The 26,129-nt window shown below is 43.6% G+C and overlaps 1 protein-coding gene across 6 annotated transcripts in view; it reads left to right on the plus strand.

The window, feature by feature from the left end:
• The window catches only part of LOC134565266 (zinc finger protein 131-like), a 65,368-nt gene extending 39,499 nt beyond the window's left edge, over positions 1 to 25,869 (plus strand). For 2 of the 6 annotated variants that reach the window (XM_063424773.1, XM_063424776.1), the window contains exon 6: positions 785 to 8,370. In XM_063424773.1, the coding sequence (XP_063280843.1) occupies positions 785 to 1,447 (663 nt within the window). In that variant the 3' untranslated portion in view covers positions 1,448 to 8,370. Of the gene's footprint in view, positions 1 to 784; positions 8,371 to 23,718 lie in introns of those variants that run through there. The other 4 variants (XM_063424771.1, XM_063424772.1, XM_063424774.1 and 1 more) reach the window with 3 other exon arrangements.
• The last annotated feature ends 260 nt before the right edge of the window (positions 25,870 to 26,129 follow it).

The raw sequence follows: 26,129 nt of genomic DNA on the forward strand, positions 1-26,129 counted from the left end.
ACAAAAACCCCTGACCCTGTTTCTTTATTCCAAGCCTGACTCTACCCTACTCTTCTCTCTCTTCTACCCTGGCACCTCATTTGTTTCTACAGTCTTTGTGTATTGCTTTCAAGCTACTTACCTCACTGCCAGCTGAAGGAAAGGAAGTGTGCTCATGTGCTTTATGAAAATAGTATGTCTGCAGTCAAAGTAGTACTTTTAGCTGGAAGAGACTTAAAAAGATGGAGTTTTAAGAGATTTTTATCCGATAAAATCGCTCAAGTATTTTTTTGAAATGGCAAAATGTGAGAGTTTAGTCTATCCAGGTAAATCTTACAATGCCATGAACAAATGAAAACTGATAAGTAAAAGTTGGCTATTAGTACTGCATCTAGAACTTCAGTAAAAGGACAGTTTGAATTACACTTTGATCATATGATATTATTGCATAAATAGATTTCCATTCAAAATTCTAGCATCAGACATTTATTGGGGGGTGAATCTGTATGTGAATTTCACATAAAGTTAAAATAAGAAAGCTTTTACATGCTGTACTGACTCATTAATTTTTTATGTATCCTCTGTATGCATAACTGAAAATGGCACACTGTATCTTAAAAATTAATGAGTACCAGGTCTTCTGTTCATTTGAAGCTTTCTCAGCTTTTACCTCTAACATACATGATGGGGTTTTTTATACCAAGTAGCAAGAAGCTACGCTATGTGAAGCCATGATCTGAAAAAGGCACTATACTTTGCTATATTTCTGTTGGCACTGTTTAACACACTGTATCTTTTGTTTCAGGTTTGTAACAGCGTGTTTAACAGCTGGGATCAATTTAAAAATCATTTGGTAATACACACTGGTGACAAACCCAACCACTGTACCTTATGTGATTTGTGGTTTATGCAAGGCAGTGAGCTGAGAAGGCATCTCAAAGACATGCACAATATTTCAGAACAAATAGTGACAGAAGAGGTTCTTCCAGTGGAAGCTATGGAAGCTGAACCAGTAACATCAATGACTGTAATGGAACAAGTGGAGCAAGTCCATGTCCTACCAGTAATTCAGGTACAAGTGGATCCCGCACAGGTAACTGTGGAACAGATGCACCAGGATCTCATACAGGACAATCAAGTGAAAGGCACACAGATAGAGGAACTGCAAGAACAGGTGCAAATTAGTTATTTAGAAGTTGAACACATTCAGACTGAACAAGGTGCTGAAGTTCATGTGGAGCAATTACATGTTGAGCATGTAAATCGAATACAGATGGAAGAAGTACAGGCAGAACTTATAGATGGAACAGACCTTGAACAAGTAGAATATGAAAGTGTTGATCAAGGAGAAGCAGAAGAAAATGAAATTAGTCAAGTAGATGATGCAGATATGGAAGATCATGAACAAGCTGAAGTTTTAAAAACTCAACAATTAGTGGACACACAGAATGAAAAGGTGGATAACTAGGACAAATAACCACACTGTGCAGCTTTAGGAATGAAGTACCCAATTATTTTTGCTAGCTTTTACATTGGTTTTTCAACCAATGGTCAGTGGTCACCTTTCCAATATGCTGTCCTTAGGAAGCTGGATAAGTAGACCAAAGTTAGTTTTCTTCATGTACAACTAAACTTCTCATATGTGAAAAATAACTTTACCATTCATGTAATGCCATGGAACAGAAACCACCACAACTTTGTTAGGATTTTAATAATGAATAGCTTGTATCATTTACATCATCCCTGAGTATATGTAACTTTGCCTCTTTTCCTCTTGCTATAGAAGCAAACTCTTGTTATAGATTTGCAGGGTGTCTGTGGCAGAAGAATCAGTTAAATATGGTGGGTTCTAATGTAAGTGGATAATCAGGTGCCTGTAAATTTTCTGGGCAGACTGTTTGCTGTTTCCTAACAGCAGTCCCTAACTTTCAGGCTGGGGAAAAAACATTGTTGCTGGAGGTTTCAGAGCACAGAAATACTGTGCCTTTTCGACAGGGGTGAAATTTCCATAAAGCTCCTAGAGAGAGTGTTCAACCTAGTTCAATAAAAGGCAATGCAGATAATGTTATAGCTCTTTATATTTTTGCTATAAATTGTCAGCTACTGATTTAGGGTTTTTTTTCATTAAATTTAGGAGGGGGTGAGGGAGGAAACATTCCATGTGGAGGCAGCAGGACACACTAAAAGGTACACTTTAAATTAGGAAAAGCTCAGTAGAATCTGTGGTAAACATGAGCTCAAAGAAAGCTACCAGCAGACTCTTCTTTTATAAATTGTCATTTTTGAAAAGGAATATTTTTAAACATATAGAGAAGGCTTGTCTGTATGGTATCAGGTTCCTAACTTTTTAAAATTAAATTCTGACACTTGACACAAAGACCTTGTACTAAAAGTAAAAGCCATAGGTATGAATGCTAAAATGTGAATTGAAAAGTAAGAGTGTAAATATTTTAATCAGTATTAGACAACAAAACAATAGCATCCATGAAATACTGCATTATTTCTTTAATCCAATAAATTATGAGCAACTGAGTGACTGTGAATTACAGTGCCAGATCCTAGTGGCAAGGATCAATATAACGTTAACTTTGCAGTAATGACCTATTAATCTTAAGTTTGTTTAGAAAATACTTGTCTGGCTCTATGTTTAAGGATGCTAAGAACTTCCAATTCTCAATTATTGCCTTGAAATTAGAGGTGCCTCCCTACTTCTAAAAAACTTTGTTTTCAAAGCCCTAAGTAAAGGGAGGAATTTTTGCAAGGATGTTCCCTAATGCTCTTGGTATTCCTGTAGATCTTGCTTAAAATCAGGCTTTTCTATTCAGTCTTCTCCAAATGCAAAATTATTTCTTGAGATTTGTGCTTTTATTTAGTATCATTCAAAATTATTCTTGTTTCATCATAGCTAGCCTTGGAGAAACTGTTGCAAAACAAACATGAATCTCAATTAAAATTTCAAACAATTTAATAACATAACTTACATTCATTTTGTGGTTTTTTTTCTGAGATGCAAATAATATGGGATGAGATTATGTGCAAAGGAATAAATGTGACCTGATGTTAATCATGAAAGTAAAAGATAGCTATTGGATTTATACCTGGCTTCTGATAAGAAGCCTGTCTTTTGATAACATATAGGGGATGTAACTTGCTTAGCTACATAACTCTAAATTTTTAGGCATTTATGCATATAGACACCAGATCTGTATTAGTGGAATTAAAGGAACAATCTGGTTGTGTCTAATTAATTAAACTAACTTAGGCAATTTAAGTCCAGTGTAAATTGAGCAGTTAGGTGATATTGATAGCAGGGCTATAATTTGGTAAGCACAGTTGGGCTATTTTTTTGTTCTGTTTGATCTCCCCTTTTTAATAACAGCTTGCAGATTTGGTAGGAGAGAAATGATGCTTTGTTGTTTTGCCCAGTGCTGCCTCTATACATACTTCTGTTGAGCCTGGGTCGGAATGCAGTTGGGGGCATGACCAATCCTCTTCTCACCCTGAGGGACAGGTTGAAAGGCTCTCCTCAAGTAATAACTCCACTGGGAAGTGTTTCCCTTTGCAACCCCCTCTTCCCTAGAAGTTCCTTCCCAAATTGCTTCTACCAGTGGAGTCCCCCATGCCTCATTACTGCAACAGCAACTGCAACTGTGGGAGGAATGATTGACTTAGAGAGTCTGGAGTCTTAGAGAGACTTGGAAGTTCTGGTTGCCCTCTGTAACAGCCACCTTGCCATCCTCTTTCTGCCACAAATGTCTGTATAGACATACAGATCTCTCCAAACTATATACCTATGCACCATTGGAGGAGTTCTTCACTTTAAATAAGTATATACTGCTGGTCCCCAGAGTGCCCTTTGTTATGCAGGTAATGGTCTGTAGCTTGCAATGAGGCAGCATGCAGCTGCACTTGTTGCCTGGTGCCTGCAGTGGGCCGTGTCACATGAGGTGAATGCTTGAATTTATGCTGAATGAAACTAACTGGCTTAAGCACTGGGGTCTAGGCAGTGAGAAATGGAGAAGTTGGAATGAACAAAACCCTGTGAGGTGTGTCTGGATACAAAATAAAAAGTGAACATTTAATTGAGACTTGTGGATTTGTATACAATATTCATGAGAGGCCACAAGTTACTTCTGAAAGAAGGGCAGGGAGAAGAAAGGGAGCTGATCAATAGTTTGAGATCTGCTAAGTTATTCACACAATATAAGAAAGGATTAGCTGCTTTTTTTTTAAAATAGTTGCAAAGGCATATTTCATCTGCAGGCATATGAGGATGGAATTGGATGTCAGTCCTGTGTGAGATGGTCACTAGAGGAGGATCATGCAGCTTCTGCTGTTTCATGCTTGCAGTGGAATTTTTAATTAGCTAATGGTGCAGAATATGGTGGTCTCTTACACAATTTCTGTAACTCAGTATTATTTTGAATGAGAAAACATTTAAATAGATGCTTAATTTGGTTGCTTACTTTTAAGGACTGAAGTATCTGTTCTATAGGGACTATTGTGAAAATATAACATGCAGTTAGAATTTTTTTGTTGTTTCTAACAAGTTCCTTCTTAAACTGTAGTCTTTGCTTCTAGAAAATAATTTTAAAATTAAAGCAACCTGTTTCCAATGAAAATACAAATAATTTGTAGCTTATTAAACACTTGGCGGCTCAGGCAGGTAAAACAGAAGCTGGAGCTCACTAGCTCAGATCTTGTAAAGCTTCAGCCATTTCTTGACCTAACTGGGAGCATGCCTGTGTTTGCATCCTGGCCACAGTTTTGCAATGTGATGTGAGTAATGCTCTCACAGCTCCCTCATACTTTTTTCCCTAACTGGAACCTTGACATCTATAAATGTCTCTGCTGGGACTTGTCTTTCCAAATCCTTTGAGAGCTTGGTGGCCTGTTGAGGAAATCATTTGTAGCATTAAAAGATCTGAAACTAGAAAGAGGAGTGCAGCATGTAGATACTAGGGTGAGGGTCTCTAACGTGGAGGTACAAGGACCTGGAGGGTGTAAGTGGTGTGCAAGGGGCTGTGTCTGGCAGGTGATAGCTGGTTGTGGCATTGCAGCCCATCGCCGCTGGAGCTGTCCAAGGTTTGTGACAAAGATGGCTGCAGTGACTGCCTAGCCTGGACTGCAAGCCTTCTCAGCCAGGGTGTTGGGAGTTGGGCAAGAGGGCGATGTGGTGAGGCAGGGAGGTCTGTCCCCATCTCATGAGGAGAAGAGTGATGGCAGGTGGTTGGCAGGGGATGCAATGGTGCTGAGGCCCACAAACCCAGACAGCCATCCTCTGCCCAGAGTTAGCCTGCTGGAAGGTTGAAAGAGACAGTGAGGCACTGCAAAGCCAAGGCTGAAGGCAATGCGGAGGGAACCAGTTTTCCAGTACAGCAGTGGAATCATGGCACCAGTGGTGGCCGACTATGTCCCCTGCTTGGGTGGAGATCTGGCCCCTGGAGGTGGCACTGCCTCAGCCAAGCATCCCAGGCTGGTCCTCATCAGATTCTGCCAATAGATTGTTGTGGGAAACAGAGCCTGAGCCACTGCACATTGCCAGCTTGCTGTGAACATGCATGGACTCCCCACACCTGTATGTGCTGAGTTATAATTCTGGTGCTCTTCCAGCACAACTGGGTCTTAAAGCTTTTGCCAAGGTGTTATGGGTTGACCCTGGCTGAACAGGTGCCCAACAAGCCACTCTATCACTCCACTCCTCAAGTGGACATGGGAGAGAAAATATAATGAAAGACTCATGGGTGGAGATAAGGGCAGGGGGAGATCACTCACCAAATACCATCATGGGCAAAACAGCTCAACTTGGGGAAACTAGCTTAATTTATTATCAATCAAATCAAAGTAGGATAGTGAGAAAATAAAAACTAAATCTTAAAACACCTTCATCCAACCCCTCCTTTTTTCTGGGCCTAGCTTAACACCCAAATTCTTTACCTCCTCCCCCTCATCAGTGCAAGGGGACAGGGAATAGGGCTGTGGTCAGTTCACACATTCTCTCTGCCGCTCCTTCCTCAGGGGAGGACTCTTCCCCTACTCCAATGTGGGTCCCTTCCCATGAGGTCATTCCTTCAGGCACAGCCTGCTCTGGCATGGGCTCCTTCAGGGGCTGCAGGGGGTTTTCTGCTCCCCCATGGGCTGCAGGGGCACAGCTGCCTCACCATGGGCTGCACCACAGGCTGCAGGGGAATCTCAGCTCTGGCACCTGGAGCACCTCCTGCCCCTCCTTCTGCACTGACCTGGGTGTCTACAGAGTTGTTCCTCTCACATATTCTCACCCTGCTCTCACAGCTGCTGTTTCACAATTTTTCTTCCCTTCTTAAATATGTTATCCCAGAAGCACTGCCCCTGGAGACGTTTTAATAATTTCAGTAGTATTTGTTGCTGCTGTTTAAATCTGTATGTTAATTTGCTTAGAGAAAGTATACTGGCTAAAGGGAACTTTTTTCTTCGTAAAGTTACATAAGATCCCACATTTTTCTAATGCTGACTTTTCTTTAACATATTTTAAACAAAATAAACTGTTTCCAATTGTTCCCTTCAGCTGGAGGTCTAATTCTGCATATCCTTTTCTGGGGCTGTAATCTGAGTCATGAAAATGTTGTCATATCCTGGTGCTTTGCTCTGAAAAAGGAGCAGAGAAACCCACTGGCTTTCAGGGGCCATGCTGCAAGAATGGTGATTCGTGGGCAGACTTGCCTAGGGGGCACACAAATGAACTACACAGAGGTGAGGGGAGAAGAGGGATTTTTCCTGTTAAAACTGAATAAACAAGAGACAGTGCCAATGTGTTTTTAATTTGTTACTTACATGCAGAATATTTGAAAAACATATTTTTTCTGACACCATCTTCTTATGCTAGGGCTAATTGGAGCCTGAAGCCAAAACATTTTCAGTCTAAGAAATCCCATACTGTATTTAACATAAGAAGCATATGAGTAATTCCATGGAAGAAACTAGAACATGCTTCTGTGTTTTCTGGATTGGGGTATTATTCCTTATATTGTGTTCTGTTCATAAAGCTTTAGAGTGGCTGGCAAAGTTATTGATAAACAGAATATTATGTGTCACAAGAAATTTGTAGTTTCAGGGCTTTCTCCTTGTCTTGGTTTGAAAGACAGGTATCTGCTAGGAAGGGGGCAGGACCTCCCTAGAGATGGAGAATTCAAATCCCCTCCCTCGAAATTATTCTAATTTAGAAAATTAAAGGGGCTTTCAGGCAGAGTTATGGGGATAGGAATAACAGTTCTTTACTAGTATATATGACAAAACAAACAACAACTACAGCATCAATAATAAACAGAACCAGGAACCTTGAGGGCTTTCTTTCACAAAAGCCTGGGGCAGTTTGATCTCGTTGCCTCTGCAGGACTCCGAGAGACCAAGCTGGAACGGTGGAAAGTCCCAGGCTGGTGGATGAGATCAGAAACTCTGCGCTGGTAGCTGGAGTGGCAGGGATGTCCCGGCAGGGCAGGGCAGTGCAGGGCTACAGAGTAGCAAGAAAGCCTCAAAGCTCTGAAGAAACAGCAGCGGTGGGGGCAGGGCCGGCCCAGCAGGGCAGGAAAAGGCGAGCTCAGGATTCCTGGGTACACAAGCAAATGATGGTAGATTTCCCAGGACGAGACAGAGTGATGACCATGAACTCTTCCCTCAGCAAACAACAGCCTGATAGTCCTCCCCGATGCCGAGAGTAAGAGAGAGCAACTGCCCCCCCAGCTCTTTTACCTTTCCCAAAGCTCGAGTTATCTCGCCTCTCAGAGAAAACTCCCAGAGACCAAAAACCAATAGGTTAGCCCAGTGATACAATCTCCTTTGGCCACTTCATTGTTTCAGTCAAAGACTCAGTAGTTAATCTCCTAGCAACTTATGGGGAAAAAATTCTATAAGAAATGGAAAAAAAAGAACAAACAAATCTAACCCCCAATACTCCTTTAAGGATGTAGACTGATGTTTCAGCTGATTCACACCAAATAGGTTTGTTGAAGTCATGGGTATGCATATGTTACAGCATGTTTAGACTGCCCCCTCCACTGTTAAGGAGGGAAATACAGTAAACGAAAAATTGGTACTCATTTTCAGGGAGAGAAGGATGTTTGTCCATGTGTGTGTAAAACCAACCAGAAAAAAAATAATTGTTCTATCAAAAAGAGTCCTAAATTATATATATAGCCATGTCTTCATTCCCTATTTCATCTCTTTTACTAAAATGACCACAGGGAAACATTTTTTCCTACTTTTTTTCTTATAATTTTTAAAAACTATTTTTGCAGTAATTTTTAAAAAATGTATTCTCAGATCTAAAGCAGTTTCAGGGGCTGAGCAACCCCATTGGTGTAAATGGCAGGAAATAATTTTGTTGAGTTTATTTTTCCTGACCACTTAAGTTTTATCACCCATCTTCTAGTGCCTTTAATTCAACTGATGCTTCTTTTCTAAATAGTATCTTATCCCACAAATAGATGCAAAGACTTAAGAATTTTAGTTCTAGACAGTTGATCTGTTTGGGAATCAGAAACTAAAGCCTTTTGGACAAGGACTTGGGGATTCTTGTGGATGAAAAGCTAAACATGAGCCAACAGTGTACGCCTGCAGCCCAGGCGGCCAACCACATCCTGGGCTGCATCAAAAGAGGTGTGGCCAGAAGGCTGAGGGAGAGGATTCTTCCCCTCTACTCTGCCCTTGTGAATCACAGAATCAGAATGGTTTGGGTTGGAAAGCACATTAAAGATCATCTTCTAAGCCTCCTGCCATGGGCAGGGACACCTTCCACTAGATTACGTTGCTCCAAGCTGGCCCTAGCCAACCTGGCCTTGAACACTTCTAGGGATGGGACAACCACAGCTTCTCTGGTCAACCTGTGCAAGTACCTCATTACCCTCAGGGAGGAATTTCTTCCTAACAGCTAATCTAAACCTGTTATCCTTCACCTTAAGGCCTTGTCAAAAGTCCCTTTCTAGCCTTCTTGTAAGCTCCCTTTAAGTACTAAAAGGTTGCTCTAAGGTCTCCCTGGAGACATCATTTCTCCAGGCTGAACAACCCCAAACTCTCTCAGCCTGTCTTCATAGGAGAGGTGTTTAAGCCCTGTGAGCATCTTCATGGTCTCCTCTGGACCTACTCCAACAAGTGCACATCCTTCCTTATATTGGGGGCCCCAGAGCTGGATGCAGTACTCCAGGTGAGGTCTCATGAGAGCACAGTAGAGGGGCAGAATCACCTCCCTCAACCTGCTGGTCACTTTTTCTTATCAAACCCAGGACAGGGTTGGCTTTCTGGGCTTCAAGCATACATGGTTGGGTCATGTCATGCTTCTGATCTACCAACATCCCAAAGTCCTTCTCCTTGGGGCTACTCTCAACCCATTCTCTGCTCAGCCTGTACTTGTGCTTGGGATTGCCCAACCCAAGTGTAGGACCTTGCACTTGGTCTTGTTGAACTTCGTGAGGTTCACACTGTCTCACCTCTCAAGCCTGTCCAGTTCCCTCTGGATGGCATCCCTTCCTTCCAATGTGTCAAGTGCAGCACACAGCTGAGTGTCATTGGCAAACTTGCTGAGGGTGCCCTCAAACCCACTGTCCATGTTGCCAACAAAGATGGCAGCGTCGGTCCCAATACTGGCCCCTGAGGGACACCATTCATCACTGGTCTCCACTTGGGCATTGAGCTATAGATCACAACTCTTTGAGTGTTACCATCCATCCAATTCCTTATCCACTGAGTGGTCCATATAGTAAATCCATGTCTCTCCAGTTCAGAGACAAGGATATGTATTGGGTTATGAAACCAGTTGGCGAGATTTTTTTTTTTTTAACTCTCTTGTAACTCCAGGGGGGAGGAGGGTGGATGCCTTCTGATAATAGGCCAGGTGTTAAAACCAGGCAGGGCAGTGTTTCTTATCTCTTTCACCACTGTCCACCCTGGGGGGGGGGAGGGGATATCTTCTGTTAATGGGTCATTAAGGCTCGCCAGGGACATGACACATTACATCATCCCATTGTAAGATGCTCTACCTGGTGAGGGAGGAGCCAACAGTTTCTACCAAGATAAAAACCTAGATGTAGGAACACCAAGCAGCCTGTTTTCCACTGGATTCTTGGAGGAAGACCGGACCCATCTGGCCAGGACTGGACCCTTTTTCTACAGGATCATCTCTACTCCACAGAATAACATTTTTTACTCCAGGAAAACTTATCTGAACTGCTTCCAACACCCTGACAACAGAGTATCAGGTCCTATCTCTGATGCTGTCAGGGTTTTCTGGGACTTTTGTTTGTTTTCTTGTTTGGTTTTTGTTTGGTTTTTTTTTTTCTTTTTTTGTACTACTCCATTTGTATTTTTAATATTCCTGATTAAGAACTGTTATCCCTATTCCCATATTTTAACTTGAAAGCCCCTAATTTCAAAATTGTAATAATTTGGAGGGAGGGGGTTTACACTCTCCATTCCAAGGAGAGCTCCAACTTTCCCTGACAGATACCTGTCTTGCCAAACCAAGACAGAATTTGGTGCCCAACATGGGGCACGAGGGCACTGAGAGAAAGGAATAACAATTCTTGGCTGACTTAGGTTTTTGCATACTAGATACAGAGGCCTCGTTGGACACACTGTAATCATGTGGTCTAGCTTGCCTTGGTTTGGGTGGCATGTGATTGAGGCTGTGTTTCTGTCATTTGCAGGCCCTTATCTAAACATGGGCCCTATAACTAAGGCTACTGTGGCTGTTATCCAGTTTATTTTATGGGTTAATAAGGTGAGAAATTCATGGATTTTCAACTTCCTCTGCAAGGCAGGCACATGGATACATGGCTATCACACCCTAACTGTGTGGTTTTGGGGTTACTTTAACAATGGTACGTACTATGAGGAAATGACACCAGGGAAAATTTTTTCCCAACCCTTTACTCAGCTCTTTGGGTCTACTCCACCAGTTTTTAATGGTTTAAATCTTCTCTGAATGCTAATGATATCATACAGTGGCTGGTGTTGCTGGTATGCCTGTTCTGTTTAGCATTCAGAGATAAGGGGAGATTAGCCTACATAACCACCCTGATACCTACCCCAGAGAATAAGGATACTGCCCCAGAGCCTGACCTTGCCCCACAGGCCGCCTCAGAGGTAAACCAACCGGACTGGGTGAAGGAGATATGTGAGATGGGCCAGATGCTGAGGGAGTACACTTCCCCTGTGGTAGCCTCATTAGCCCCAGCTGGTGGGAAACCCTCCCCCTGCCCTGAAGAGGGAGTGTCTGAGGGTGCAGCAGTGGAACCCACAGATGTTACAACCGTCCAGGTTCCGGCTGAACCACAGGGGCAGTCACAGCCAGCAGCAGTGGCCCCTGTGGAAACAAAGAAGTCTAAGGTGAAATCGGCGAACCCAGGTAATAAGGATAAGAAAGGAGGGCCCTCACAACCTGCTGGGGAGCCTCAGGTTGAGATCATCACCGAGTCCCTGTTGTATGAAAGTCTCTGCCATCTGCAAAAAATATTGTACGATGGGGACATAAGGCTTATACAGCCTGATTACTTTGGGTCTGGGACCTTATGGGTACAGGGGTGCAACTAGACAGTAGTGAGGCAAGGAATTTAGGACCCAGGACTCAGGTTTGAATCAGGTATTCGTAAGGGAGCAAGGGCCCCTTTCCCTTTGAGAGCAGCTTTTGATGAGTGTAAGGGAGAGGTTTGTCCACAGAGAAAGAATGCAGGAACACCATCATAGAATGCGCTGGAAGACCCTTGAGGAAGGGATCCAACAGCTGAGGGAAGTGGCAGTACTGGAGATACTTTTTGGGAGGAGCAGACAGCATGATAATGACCCCGATAAGGGTAGGTACACAGGGCAAATGTTTTGGAATCTGGCAACTCTAGGACCATCTCAAAACACCACATTCATTGCAACAATTAATGCTGAGGACAAGCAAGACACAGTGGGTTCTGTAGCCAACAAGCTTAGAAATTATGAGAGCATGATCAGTGGCCCGATGTAGGCTTATGTCTCTGCAGTAGTTAAGGAACGTAAAGAGGAGATGAGGGAGATGGAGAAGATGAGGGAGGATATGGTGAGGAACAGTTCCCACGTGGCACTGGTGCGAGTTACAGGCCCCAAAGTCAGAGCCCAACATCCCCCAGCTAGAGAAAGAGCGTACACTCCATGAGCTGACCTGTGGTTTTTTTCTGCATGACCATGGGGAAGACTTGGGAGTGTGGCATGGGAAACCCACTTCTGTCCTGGCAGCACGGGTGCGTGAGCTCAAGGAGAGAAACACTAAGCAAGGGGGTTCCACTAGAATGAAGGTAGCCTCAGCCTCCCATGACCAAGCTACCAGCTATTACAAAAGTGAGGATGCTGTGTCAGATCTCCTTGAAGGAAGCTCTACTATGTATGCACAGGAAGACAGTAATAACCAGTGCTAGAGGGGCCCCGCCTCTAGCCAGGGAGAGGCACGGGAAAACTAAGTGTTTTGGATGGTGTGGATCCAATGGCCTGGCACATCAGAGCCGCATAAATATAAAGCTCTGGTTGATACTGGCTAGCAGTGTACCCTAATGCCATCGGGACATGTGGGGGCAGAAACTATTTCCAGTGACGGGGTGACGGGGGGATCACAGCAATTGACTCTGTTGGAAGCCGAGGTGAGCCTGACTGGGAAGGAGTAGCAGAAACACCCGAATGCGACTGGCCCAGCGGCCCCATGTACTCTGGGCATAGATTCCTCAGGAATGGCTATTATTAAGACCCTAAGGGACTCAGGTGGGCTTTTGGAATAGCTGCTTTGGAAGCAGAGGGCATTAAGAAATTGAACACATTGCCTGAACTGTCAGAGAACCCATCTGCAGTAGGACTCCTGAAGGTAGAAGAGCAACGAGTACCTGTTGCCACCTCGACGGTGCCCCGCCAGCAGTATCAGATGAAGCAAGATGCCATGATCCCCATCCACAAGATGATCCGAGAGCTGGAGAGCCAAGGGGTGGTCAGATAAACCCACTCACCCTTCAACAGCCCCATTTGGCCTGTGCACAAGTCTGACAGAGAATGGAGACTGACTGTGGACTATTGTGGCTTGAATGAAGTGACTCCACTGTCACAGACAACAGGAAAAGAACTGCACGAGGACACACTGCTGAGCAAAGCAGGAAAAGGGATGGGTTTATTTACAAAACTCAATTTTATACATTTCCTATGGTGCCTGTCGATTGGAGGATGGAATTCCACCTCTCAACCCACATTGGTCAAGCCAACTGTCAATCAACTTTCTCCTTCTACCTAAAAATATGTAAACAGTGAAGGACAGTTAGCAAAACACGGCTATTGTTTATAGTATAAAGTGTGATAATGTAAAAATTCTGGTTCCAATATGAAGAAAAATTCAGAAGGCTTAGAAAAGTCTTCAAAACTAGGGCAACAACTCCACCATTAACGCTGCTGTGCTGGACAGACTGGAACTCCAGTATGAGCTGTAGTCCAAGGCAGCGAAGTGGTATGCCACTATTAACATTGCCAACATGTTTTTCTCCATTCCTCTAGGTGAAGAATGCAGGCCTCAGTTTGCTTTCACCTGGAAGGCCATGCAGTACACCTGGAACCCACTGCCCCAGGGGTGGAAGCACAGTCCCACCATCTGCCATGGACTGATCCAGGCTGCACTGGAAAAGGGTGAGGCCCGGAACATCTAAATTACATCGATGACATCATTGTGTGGGGGGAACACAGCAAGGGAAGTCTTCGAGAAAGGAGAGATAATCATCCATATTCTCCTGGAAGCTGGTTTTGCCATCAAGAAGAGCAAAGTCAAGGGACAGAGCAAGGAGATCCAGTTCCTGGGAGTAAAGTGGGAAGATGGATGGCGTCAGATTCCCACTGAGGTCATCATAAGGATCACTGTGATGTCTCCACCAACCAACAAGAAAGAAACACAAGCTTTCCTAGGTGCCATAGGCTTCTGGAGAATGCACATTCCTGAGTACAGCCAGATTGTGAGCCCTCTCTACCGGGTTACCTGCAAGAAGAATGATTTCCACTGGGGCCTTGAACAGCAGCAAACCTTTGCCCAGATCAAGCAGGAGATCGCTCATGAGGTAGCCCTTGGCCCAGTCAGGACAGGACCAGAGGTGAAGAATATGCTCTACTCTGCAGCCGAAAACCATGGCCTGTCCTGCAGCCTTTGGCAGAAGGTGCCTGGTGAGACTCGAAGCCGACCACTGGGATTCTGGAGCCGAAGTTACAGAGGGTCTGAAGCCAACTACACCCCAACAGAGAAGGAAATCTTGGCTGCCTATGTAGGAGTTCAAGCCGCCTCGGAGGTGACTGGCATGGAAGCGCAACTCCTCCTGGCACCCCAACTACTGGTGCTGGGGTGGATATCCAAAGGAAATGTTCCCTCTACCCACCACGCCACCAACGCCACATGGAGCAAATGGACTGCCCTCATCACTCAGCGTGCCTGTACTGGAAACCCGAATCGCCCTGGGATTTTGGAAGTAATTACCAACTGGCCAGAAAGTGAAAACTTTGATCTCACTGATGAAGAGGAACAAGAGCAACTGACACGTGCCGAAGAAGCTCCACCATACAATCAGCTGCCAGCAGAAGAAACACGCTTTGCTCTTTTCACTGATGGTTCCTGTCGCATCGTAGGGATGAACCGGAAGTGGAAAGCAGCCGTATGGAGCCCCACATGACAGGTGTCACAAGCCACTGAAGGAGAAGGTGGATCGAGTCAACATGCAGAACTCAAGGCTTTTCCATTGGCCCTGGACATTGCTGAGGGAGAGAAGTGGCCAAACCGCTACCTCTACACTGATTCGTGGATGGTAGCCGTTGCTGTGTGGGGTTGGCTGGAAAGGTGGAAAAAAGCCAACTGGCAGCGTGGGGGAAAACCAATCTGGGCTGCTGATTAATGGAAAGACATTGCTGCTCGGGTAGAGAAGCTACCTGTAGAAGTCCACCATGTAGATGCCCATGTCCCCAATAGTCCGGCTAACGAGGAACACCGAAACAACCAGCAAGTAGATCAAGCTGCCAAGATAGAAGTGTCAAAAATAGACCTAGACTGGCAACATAAGGGAGAGTTGTTCCTAGCTCGATGGGCCCATGACGCCTCAGGTCATCAGGGGGGAGATTCCACCCATAAGTGGGCACGAGACCGAGGGGTGGATCTAACCATGGACAGCATTTCTCAGGTTATCGATGACTGTGAGATGTGTGCTGCAATCAAGCAAGACAAGCGAGTGAAGCCCCTATGGTATGGCGGGCGGTGGTCCAAATATAAGTATGGGGAAGCCTGGCAAATTGACTACATCACCCTTCCCCAAACCTGCCAGGGCAAGCGCTATGTACTGACCATGTGGAAGCCACCACTGGATGGTTGGAGACCTACCCTGTGCCTCACGCTATTTCCTGGGACACCATCCTGGGCCTGGAAAAGCAAGTCCTGTGGAGACATGGCACCCCTGAGAGAATCAAGTCAGACAATGGGACCCATTTCAAGAACAGCCTTATAAACACTTGGGCCAGAGAACATGGCATTGAATGGATATATCACATCCCATATCATGCACCATCTACTGGGAAAGTTGAACGATGCAATGGACTACTTAAGACTACCCTGAAGGCACTTGGTGGAGGGACCTTCAAAAACTGGGAAGTAAACTTAGCAAAGGCCACCTGGATGGTGAACACGCGAGGCTCCATCAATCGAGCTGGTCCTGCCCAGTCTGAACCCTTGCACATGGTGAATGGAGATAAAGTCCCAGTGGTACACATGAAAGATATTTTAGGAAAGACTGTTTGGATTAATCCCACCTCAGGCAAAGGCAAACCCATCCGTTGTCGCAATAGGACACGAAAGGATAGTACGGACTCCATCTAGTTCATACGGAAAAAAGCTACCTTTATTATCTGACCCAAATATATATAGTATTTTCACCCAGACAATGGATTGGAGGATAAGGTTGCCACCTCACCAACCACATTGGTCAACTCCCATTTTTGCAGTTGCATACAACTACTGGTAGACATTTGGAAAACAACCATGTACCTATAGAAGCTTTTTTTGTTGTCCTTGATGTCCCTAGCCAGGTTTAATTCTCTCAATGCTATGATTCTCCTGACCTGATCCCTGGCTCCTCAGACAATCTCTCCCTCCCAGGCTACCTGTCCCTGCTTCCACCCTCCATCTCAGGGTTGATTTTCCCCGAGATATGTGAGTTTTGAGTTTTTCTTCCTGAAAGCCCGATGCCCGAACCAGAAAAGAAGGATGGAGTCTGCAAGCTCATGTTTCCAAGGTTGTTTATTCTTCCTTATCTCTCTGTTCTCTCTCTGCCCTGAAAAGTGTCCCTCTGCAGAGAATAGCCCGAGCAGATTCCCCCCAAGTCAGGAGGTCCCAGACCTTTTCTACCAGTTCTCTGACCCAACCACCTACTACAAAGTATTTTTATTTACAATTCTATACCAATTAATTCATACCTATTCTAAACACGTAAGTGCTACCTAAACCAATCTTGTGTGCCCTGTCACAGCAGAATATGGAGTCTGAAGAAGAAGAGGAAGAGGACAACGCCTTGATTCCTCCATCTTGGCTTCCCAACCTCCAGTCTAAAATCCCAAATTCTACATTTTCACCCTGTGACAAACTTAATTGCTATTTTTTTCACACTCTTGTGGCTTGTAATTCTTCATGTCATGTTGGTATTTTTTTCCATGGGCTGAGCTCAAAGACAGTGTCATTTTGGGCTCTGTGCCAGGGTCCCAGACCCCCCGCCAGGGTCCCAGACCCCTCAGGGCAACCAGAGGAATGGCCTGGACTCCAACACCTCCATAAGCTTCCTTTTGTGTTTGAGTTTGTCCAGGAGCTCCTTGTTCATCCATGCATCTTATGGCATTTTTGCCTGATTTCCTCTTTATTGAGATGCATCACTCCTGAGCTTATAAGAGATGATCCTTGAATATTAATCAGCTTTCTTGAGCCCCTCTCCCCTCTAGGGCTTTATCCCATGGCACTCTACCAAGCAGACCCCTGAAGAGACCAAAGTCTGCTCTCTTGAAGTCCAAAACAGTGAGCTTCCTGTGCACCCTCCTTGTTGCCCCAAGTGATGCCTTAAGTTTTAGCTTTCATATTTTTCAGATTCTGTGCTGCCTAGGTGTGTAGCTCTGAGCCTCATATTAAGTGTTAGTCAGCTCTCTTCACAGGATAGGTAGACAAAACAGTCCTTTTCCAGCTTGAGACTGACAACTGTTACAGGTTTCAGGCCCAAAAAAGCATTAACAATGGAGGGCTGAGGGGAAAGAACAAGGAGGATGGAACTTCATAACCTGAAGCTGTAATTGGACAATAAACCCCAATATGCAAATGGACCAATACTTATAAAAATGTGAAAACTCATGACCGGTCATCCATTTTGTGGCCATTTTGGGTCCATCTTGGGTGTAGCCTTGGTCAGGGTCTTGTACTGCCCAAGGTGTATCCTTTAAGTTCTTTTAATAAATACCTACCTTATTCTCAGCTCTGTCTAGTCTCTGTTCCAGGTCAGCCTTCTCAAGGCATCACAAGGATCTCAAACACAACCATTTCATGGTCACTGCAGCCAAGGCTGCCCTTGAGCTTCACATTCCCCACCAGCCCATCTTTGTTGGTGAAAAAAAGGTCCAGAATAGCACCTCTCCTTGTTGGCTCCTCTATCACTTGGAGGAGGAAGTTGTCACCAACACAGTCCAGGAACCTCCTGGATTCCTTATGCCATGCTGTATTGTCCCTTCAGCAGATGTCAGGGTAGTTGAAGTCCCCCATGAGGACCAGGGCTTGTGAACATGAGGCTGCTCCTGTCTGTCATTACAGGGTGTGGGAAATCAAGGCACAGAAAATACCCAAAATCTTGTACATACAGGCCTGATCATAGAAATGAATACAGGGTTTGATTTAAGACCTTGGAAGGGACTTTCAGATTTGGAGACCAGAAGCAAGAATGTGGATTTGTAGTTTAAGCAGAAACATGTTAAGCTAGATAGTGGAAAGTTTTAAAGTTTTGAAGTTTAGCTATAGAACTATTTATAAAAGTAGTAAGAAGTTATAAGGTGTAGTAATGTAGGTTTGTGTGGTGTTATATGATTGGTTAAGAAAATCCGCACTGTGGCAAAACGCGTAAGACAAAACAATTAATGATTGGTGTAAAGACACTAACTAACTTTGTGGCAGTAGTTTATTGGTTAATAAATTTTTAAAAGGCATTGTAACTAGAGATATGGTGGCTACTGATGTGAAGATGTTCTCACCCTCTCATAAGACTGATGAAGATAAGAGCAATAAATTATCCTTTTAACACATCTCTCAGTAGTCCCATCTCTCGACTATCCCGATAAGTGGTGCTCCCACATTCACCAGATATTGGGATGCCCTGGAGAATTGCAAAAAGGCAGCTAGAGGAAGCTGGATTTCAGGAAACATAGATCCTGAGAGGAAGGATTATTGGTGCTCCAGTAGCTGTTGAAAAGAAACAGAATACCCGTGCCACAAGTTTGAGTACAGACAGAGCCCAAAAAAAGAATCACCTGACAAGAGAGATGTTCAGATGAGCTCCATGGAACATGGGACAAAGCATGTCAAGGAAACAGAGAGACGTGTATGAATGTTTAGAAGCATTGATAAGATCTAATTCTTGTGCCGTACCCGAGCACGAACTAAAAGATTTGTTATGCTGAGTGCAGAAGAATTTTCCTGACACAGATCCTGACTCAGCTTTTGGTGCGTCTCTCAGGGACTCTGTCAGTGTTAAGCTCTATGATGTGGCTACACTCAGAGATTTAACAGCTGCTAGATTGCTCTCGGTGTGTTGTGTGCTTAATTAAGTTTTAAACAAGCAGTCTAGTTCGGGCATGTTTTTGGTAGTCCCTGTGGACAGCCCCTTGGCCAGCTGCCCCAGCCCTGTGGGCAGCCCCCCGGCTGTGAGGCAGAGTTGTTCGTACAACAAGATGGTGGCTTCCTACAAAGAGCGTGCGTGGATGTACAACAAAATGGCACCTCCCTATACAGAGCATGTGCATTACTTCCTCCATTTTGTGACTCCCACACCCCAAAGCCCCCCCTCCCCCGCCCCTTCCCCCAGTACACCACCTTTGGCCGCTTCTAATACTGCAAGGGAGCGGGGAGATGAGAATGGATTGGGACCTTAGAAAGCAATAGTGAGAAGACAAGAGTGAAAAAATGATTTTATCCCAGCAGAAGGGACAGATCTGCTGAACCTAGGTCCACTGGATCCAGAAAGAGAACCTAACTTGTTTCCTCCTGATCCGAGAGACCCCTCAATTTTATATCACAGGATTTTCCAGGAAACAGCTTAAGATCAATTAATTGGGCAGAAGTGAGGTGGAAAGCATTAAAAGAGGGAGACTTTGACTTGGCAAAAGAACAGCTTTTGGCCATGCCAGTCAGATATGGCAGACAGAATGTTAATCCAAGATGGGAACCTATAATGCATGAAGAAATTAAAGATCTAAGGAAAGTAGTTAAAGACAGGGCTTGGGGTATTTCAGTTATTAAAGGACATGTACAGTAATTATGATTTAGTACCGTATGACTGTAGATACATTTCCTCCATGATTTCAACAGATTCACAGTATATTTTGTGGGACTTAAAATGTCTAAGGCTTCTTAATAAATTATTAGAGAATTATGCTGGAGGTCCAAATCCAGCTCTCACAATGGTCCATTTGGCTGGAGATCCCCTACATGATACACCAGAAGACCAAATGGCTGATTTGCCTTGAGCACTGCTTGCTGATATTACAGATGCAGCTCGAAAAGCAATCCTGCAAATTCAACCAGCACGAAGCCCAGAAGATGTATACACAGAAATATAGCAAGGGATATCAGAGCCATTTACTGCATTTATAGATTGCCTTACACAAACAATAGAGACGCAATGCGAGTATGACTCCTAATGCTCCTAAGCCTTGCCTTTGCTAATGCCAATGAGGAATGCAAATGAATAATTAGAGCTTTACCTGACTCACAGCCAGCCTTGTCTCAAATGATAGAAGCTTTCAGTAAAATAGGTACTCCACAGCATATTGCAATGATACAAGCAGACACATTAGGAGAGATGCTTGAAAGAGCTTTCATGGCTAGCGATGAAGCAGCAGACCAGAGACTTGTAAAAGCCCTCGCTGCTCTTAATGCAATTCCTCAACAGAATAATTCCATTGGCAGTTTTGCAAGCAGAGATCACCAGAAGGTCATGTTACAGATGTGGGAAGCCTGGACATGTAATAAGAAACTGCCCAGAGCCCGCAGAGAGCACAAAATCACCTAATTGCTGACCTAGATGCAAGAAAGGGAGACTATGCAAATCAGTGCTGCTCCAAACTAGATATTAAAGGAAAAGTATTGCCGTCAGGAAACTCAAAAAGGAGCATGCAGCAGCACTTTGTGACTACATAAGTAGTGGTAGCCAAACAACCTGGAATCTTTCCAAGGGCAGAATATATGGAGAACCTCAGTCAGATTCCATCCCCAAAATCATCAGCCACTTTCCCAGTGACCCAGAATTCTTATCCCCAGGGGAACAATGCAAACTGGCAGCTTCCAAATAATTATATTTCATGAATGAGAGTCATGCAGTAGTACCCACAGGGGTTGCTGGAACATTGTGGAAAAGGCAAGAATTTTTGATTATAGGCAAGGACAGAAGCAGAATTCTGGGTCTTATAATTTATCCATCCATTGTTTCAGCAAATTATAATGAGGAATTACCAGTTTTAGCCCAGGCGTTATGTCCTCCATTGGTAATTCTGGAGAAGACTCCTATAGCCAAAGCTATTGCTTTACCAGCCCACACAGCGGAACAAGTCATGTCAACAGAAGGTCAACAGGTGTCACCTGAAGGATATGACATGGACATTAATGTCTTTTGGATAAAGCACATCAGCCGTGATCGACCACAGATAACCTGCAACTGCACATGTAATAACAGGGCAATTACAATTACAGGCATGTTGGACACTGGTGCAGATGTCACGGTTATTTCTCATGTGTTTTGGCCTAGAGACTGGAAGTTAATAACACCTTTGAATGCTCTCACAGGAATTGGAGGAACCACGTTGTGTTTGGAGAGTGAATTCACGATTACTGTTACAGGGCCAGAAGGGAAAACAGCAGCTATTCGTCCCTTTGTTGTGCAAAAACCCATCACAGTGTGGGGAAGAGACCTGCTATCACAGTGGGGAGCAAAAATAGAAGTAGATATTTTAATTGGGGTCACAAATGCACTCACCACTCTAAAGTTGACCTGGAAAACAAATAATCCTGTCTGGGTGGACCCATGGCCCCTAGGAGAAAAGAAATTGAGAGCTCTCAAAAAGTTAGTAGAGGAACAATTGCAGAAAGGTTGCATCAAGCCAGCAAACAGTCCCTGGAATTCTCCAGTGTTTGTCATTCATAAGAAAATTTCTAATTCTTAGAGATTACTTCACAATCTCAGAAGAATTAATGAGGTCATCGAAAAAATAGGACCACTTCAGCTTGGACTTCCCTCTCTTTCAATGATCCCAAGAGATTGGCCACTTATAATCATTGATTTAAAAGATTTTTTCAACATTCCACTTCATCCAGAAGATGCCCCTCGATTTGCCTTTTCAGTTCCAAGTATCAACAGACAAGAGCCTCTACAAAGATATCACTGGATAGTTCTTCCTCAAGGGTTAAAAAATTTGCCAGTGCTTTGTAGCACGAGCCTTTTCTCCAACTCAACAGAAACATCCACAAGCAATGATTGTACATTATATGGATGATTTGCTTATTGCAGTGCCAACATAGAAGAAAATGGAACAAGCTCATGACAGTGTTATCACAGAAGTTCAAAATGCAGGACTAGAGATCTGTACATCAAAAATACAAGAAACCTTGCCATGAATTTATTTAGGAGAATAACAACAGTCAATCAACTAGGCCACAAAAAATACAACTTAGAACCAGTGTTAACAATCTGCAGGATTTACAGCAACTCTAAAAAGCAATTAATTGGATCAGACCAGTTTTAGGGATTACTAATGATGAGCTTGCTCCACTTTTTGACTTGTTGAGAGGAGACTGTGACATTAGATCTCCCAGAACATTTACACCTGAAGGTCAAAAAGAGCTTGCAAAGGTTGCTGAAGCTCTTCAGCAAAGACAAGCACACTATTGTGCAATATCACAACCCTTTTTTCTTGCAGTGCTAGGAGAAAAAATGCAGTTGTATGGTCTCGTATTTCAATGGGATGCTTCTGAAAAAGAGCCTTTGCTGATAATAGAGTGGATTTTTTTACCCTACAGATCCCCCAAAACAATCTTTACAATGCTAGAAATGACAGCTCAAATCATAATCAGAGCCAGAGCAAGATTGTTGACAATGGCAGGCAAAGATTTTGCAGCGATTTACCTACCCTTGAAAAAAGGATATTTTGATTGGATATTGCAAAAATCAGAAGACTTACAAATTGAACTACTGAATTATTCAGGTGTTTGTTCTATCCACTTTCCAAGTCACAAGCTATTGCAAGCAAAATTAAGCTTCAGAGAAAAGCCCATGTTGAGTGAAGTACCTTTGGATGCAATGACATTGTTTACTGATGGTTCAGGGAAAATACACAAATCAGTAAGAACATGGCAGAACCAAACAATGAAAACATAGGAATCAGACATTCAAACAGTTGAAGATTTTCCCCAAAGTGTCAAATTAGCAGCAGTAGTTAGAGCATTTCAGATATTCCAGGAACCTTTCAATTTAATTACAGATTCTGCTTATGTTGCTAATGTAGTTAGAAGAATAGAAGGACCAGTTTTAAAAGATGTTGATAATGATGATCTGTACTGTTACCTTACATATTTCTATAAAATTTTACAGCAGAGAAATAACAAATATTTTTTTCCCATATCAGGGCACACTCTTCACTTCCAGGATTCTTAGTAGAAGGAAACACAAGAGCAGATAAGTTAACAACAACCATTGCAAGTACCTTGCCAAACATTTTTGCACAAGCAAAACTGAGTAATGCATTTTTTCATCAGAATGCACAGGCACTTATGTGAATGTTTTCTATTTCCAAAGATCAAGCAAAAGCAATTATAAATGCTTGCCCTGATTGTCAGCTAGTGCAACCTCCTGTGTCCACAGGAGCTGTCAGTACAGGAGGATTGCAGAGCCTGCAATTATGGCAAACAGATATCACCAAATACCCATCTTTCAGGAAATTTTAAAATATTTATGTATCAGTAGACACCTTCTCAGGTGCGGTTTTTGCCTCCTTACATACAGGAGAAACATCCAAGCATGCTTGTCAACATTTTTGCAAGTATTTGCTTCATTGGCTGTGCCTTAAGAAATAAAAACAGACAACGGTCCTACCTATACAGCTCAAAAATTAGCCACATTTTAAATGGATTGGGGTGTTTGCCATATCTTTGACATTCCTTAGTCTCCCACGAATCAAGCAATTATAGAAAGACATCACACTGAAATCTCTCCTCAATAAACAAAAAAGGGGGGAGGCACAGGCAACGCCACAGATGTGATTGAATAAAGCTTTATATGCTTTCAATTTTTAAAATAGTTTCTTTACAGAACCAAATCCACCAGTTACTAGGCATTTTTCTAATAGCACACAGGCAAAGTTGAAAGAAAATCCTTTAGTTTTGATCAGAAACCCAGAAACAGGACAAATTGAAGGTCCATTTTCATTAATAACCTGGGGCAAAGAGTATGCTTGTTTCCACAGGTTTAGGACCAAAGTGGATTCCAGTGAAGAACATAAAGCCATATCAAGAGAAAAAACATGCTGACAACTCCAAGAGCAGAGAAACGGGCACGCAGACGTGAACTGCACAGAGACTACAGTTGATGACAGACATCCTTTGTCCCACATGCAAGACCTGTGAACCTTGGGGTTTATGTCCATGTAAAAAGTGTGGGAATAACTGGTATCGTAGAGCTCTATTGGCAGAAGTGTGGTGTGCATCGTGTTATAATTTAGAATCACAAATGAAGTATAAAGCCATTGAATTTTTAGTTGCAGTAGGTCACAAAGAAGGAAATAGCCTCCCTCTTCCTATTGTTAGGGAGGAATCTAGAAGGGAATTTTTGAGAGACTCAGAAGAGATTGAAATTTGTAGAGTTGAATGCAAACAAAATAACTTAGTGCCTTATATTTGGTCTGTCCCCGAGCAAATTTGGGATAAAATGAAAAAAGAATGTGCTAAAACATTTGCTTGGAAATTAAGAGCTAAAAAGTTGCCTTAAATCGAAAAATAGCCAAAGCATGCAGTTAAGTCAGTTGTTTTGCTTATGTCTTTATATTTTGTTTGCCTTTAGCAGCTCATTTTTGCCCAGTAATCAACCAAAACCAAATGTTTGGGTGACTCTAGCTAATGCATCAGTCTTAGTCACTATATGCTTATCCACTGCAACTCCATAAAATCCATTTTACACATGTTTACTAGGATTGCCCACAGACACATGGCCAGTAAAAGAGAAAACCTTTCCTACTTTAAGAACTAGAAGCATGAGCATTGGCCCCATATGTGATTTGGAGCCTTGGTATTCTTGAGCAATCGACCTTCCTCAAGCATCTTTAGAGCCTCAGGAGATAGATCTCCTTGGTTTGGTAAGAATGAATGCTTGTATTAAATTCACTTATGCAGGAAAAAAATCATTGCCATCCAAAGATGTTTCTCCCCATCATCAAGTGTAGAAGAATCAGACTTCTTGGTGCAATTGTACTTCTCCAGTACCTGCATGGTCCCTTGACATACCTTTACAGTTGCCACTGGGGATGTTTTTAATTTGTGAGGATAGACCTTGGCATGTCATTCCATTGCACATCCAAGGTGGTCCATGTAGCGTTGGAAGGCTTACTTTGCTAACACCTGGTACAAAAAATATTATAGACCATAGACACAGAAGAAAAAGGTTTATTCAGTGTTGGGGGTTGAGGTTGTTTTTTTTTCTTTTCTTTTCTTGTTACCTGTAGAATTTTTTCCCATTGTGTTGCTGAGAAGCACTGATGGCTGGGTGCTTGAGATGGTGGGGCAGGCAGGGGAAACTGGCACTCACTCAATCTGAAACTTTGGCGGGGAGCGGTGTAGCTGCGGTTTGGGGAAAGCAACTCACTCCTGCTGCAAAAGTCCAGCCTGGTCCTGTTTCTTCTGGTGTGGGGTGAGCCTCTGCTCCTAGGAGCAGCCACTGAACTGGGACTTTGTTATCTCCTGCCTCACTAAAGAGGGGCCTGTCGCTGTGCTGGGAGCAGGGTCGCTGCTGTCCTGCCCCCCTGCTGCTTCTTCCTCACTGCTTTGAGGCTTTTCGCTACTCTGTAGCCCACGCCCCCTGCCTGCCGAGACCTCCAGCGTCTTCAGCCTCAGTTCTGGAGTTTCTGATCTATCCCTTCCGATCTGGGACAAAGCTGCCATTACCGTGTGGTCCCTGAGCCCACACCACAGCACCCCCTGCAGCTGCCTGGGGATCATGGCACCTGCCCTGCCCACTGGGAGCCCTGTCAGCTTGCCGGCTGTCACCAGAACTGCACTGAAGAGGAAAGTGCATGCGGTCAGGGAAGCTGTTACTGGGTTCCTGGTTCTGTTTATTATTAATGCTATAGTTATTCTTGTTTGTTTGCCTTGTTATACATACTAGTAAAGAACTGTTATTCCTAACCCCATACCTCTGCCTGAGAGCCCTTTAATTATCTAAATTATAATAATTTAGAGGGAGAGGGTTTGAATTCTCCATTCCAAGGGAGGCCCTGCCTCTCCCTAGCAGACACCTGTCTTTTAAACTGAGACATCCATCAATATAAATCAGACTGTAAAGATGATTTTGAAGCTTGCTGCTTTTGAAAAAGATTTACAGCATCTTTCCTTCTACCCCCACTTGCCCCTGGAGTAGTATTAAAGCAATTAGATTAGGTTGCTGGTTAAGCAAACAGACCAATGCTACTTCTCTCGCACTGAGTGTTTTGTTAGCAGATGTCAAAGATGTAAGACATGCAACTCTGCAAAAGAGGAGCAATAGATTTTCTTTTATTAGTGCATGGACATGGGTGTGAAGATTTTCATGGAATGTACTGTAAGAATCTAACTGATCATTCAGAATCTATTCATAAGAGCATACAGCATTTGAAGGAAGGTGTATCTA

The sequence above is a fragment of the Prinia subflava genome (assembly GCF_021018805.1).
Source record: "Prinia subflava isolate CZ2003 ecotype Zambia chromosome W unlocalized genomic scaffold, Cam_Psub_1.2 scaffold_49_NEW, whole genome shotgun sequence".
In the NCBI taxonomy this organism is placed as follows: Eukaryota; Metazoa; Chordata; class Aves; order Passeriformes; family Cisticolidae; genus Prinia; species Prinia subflava.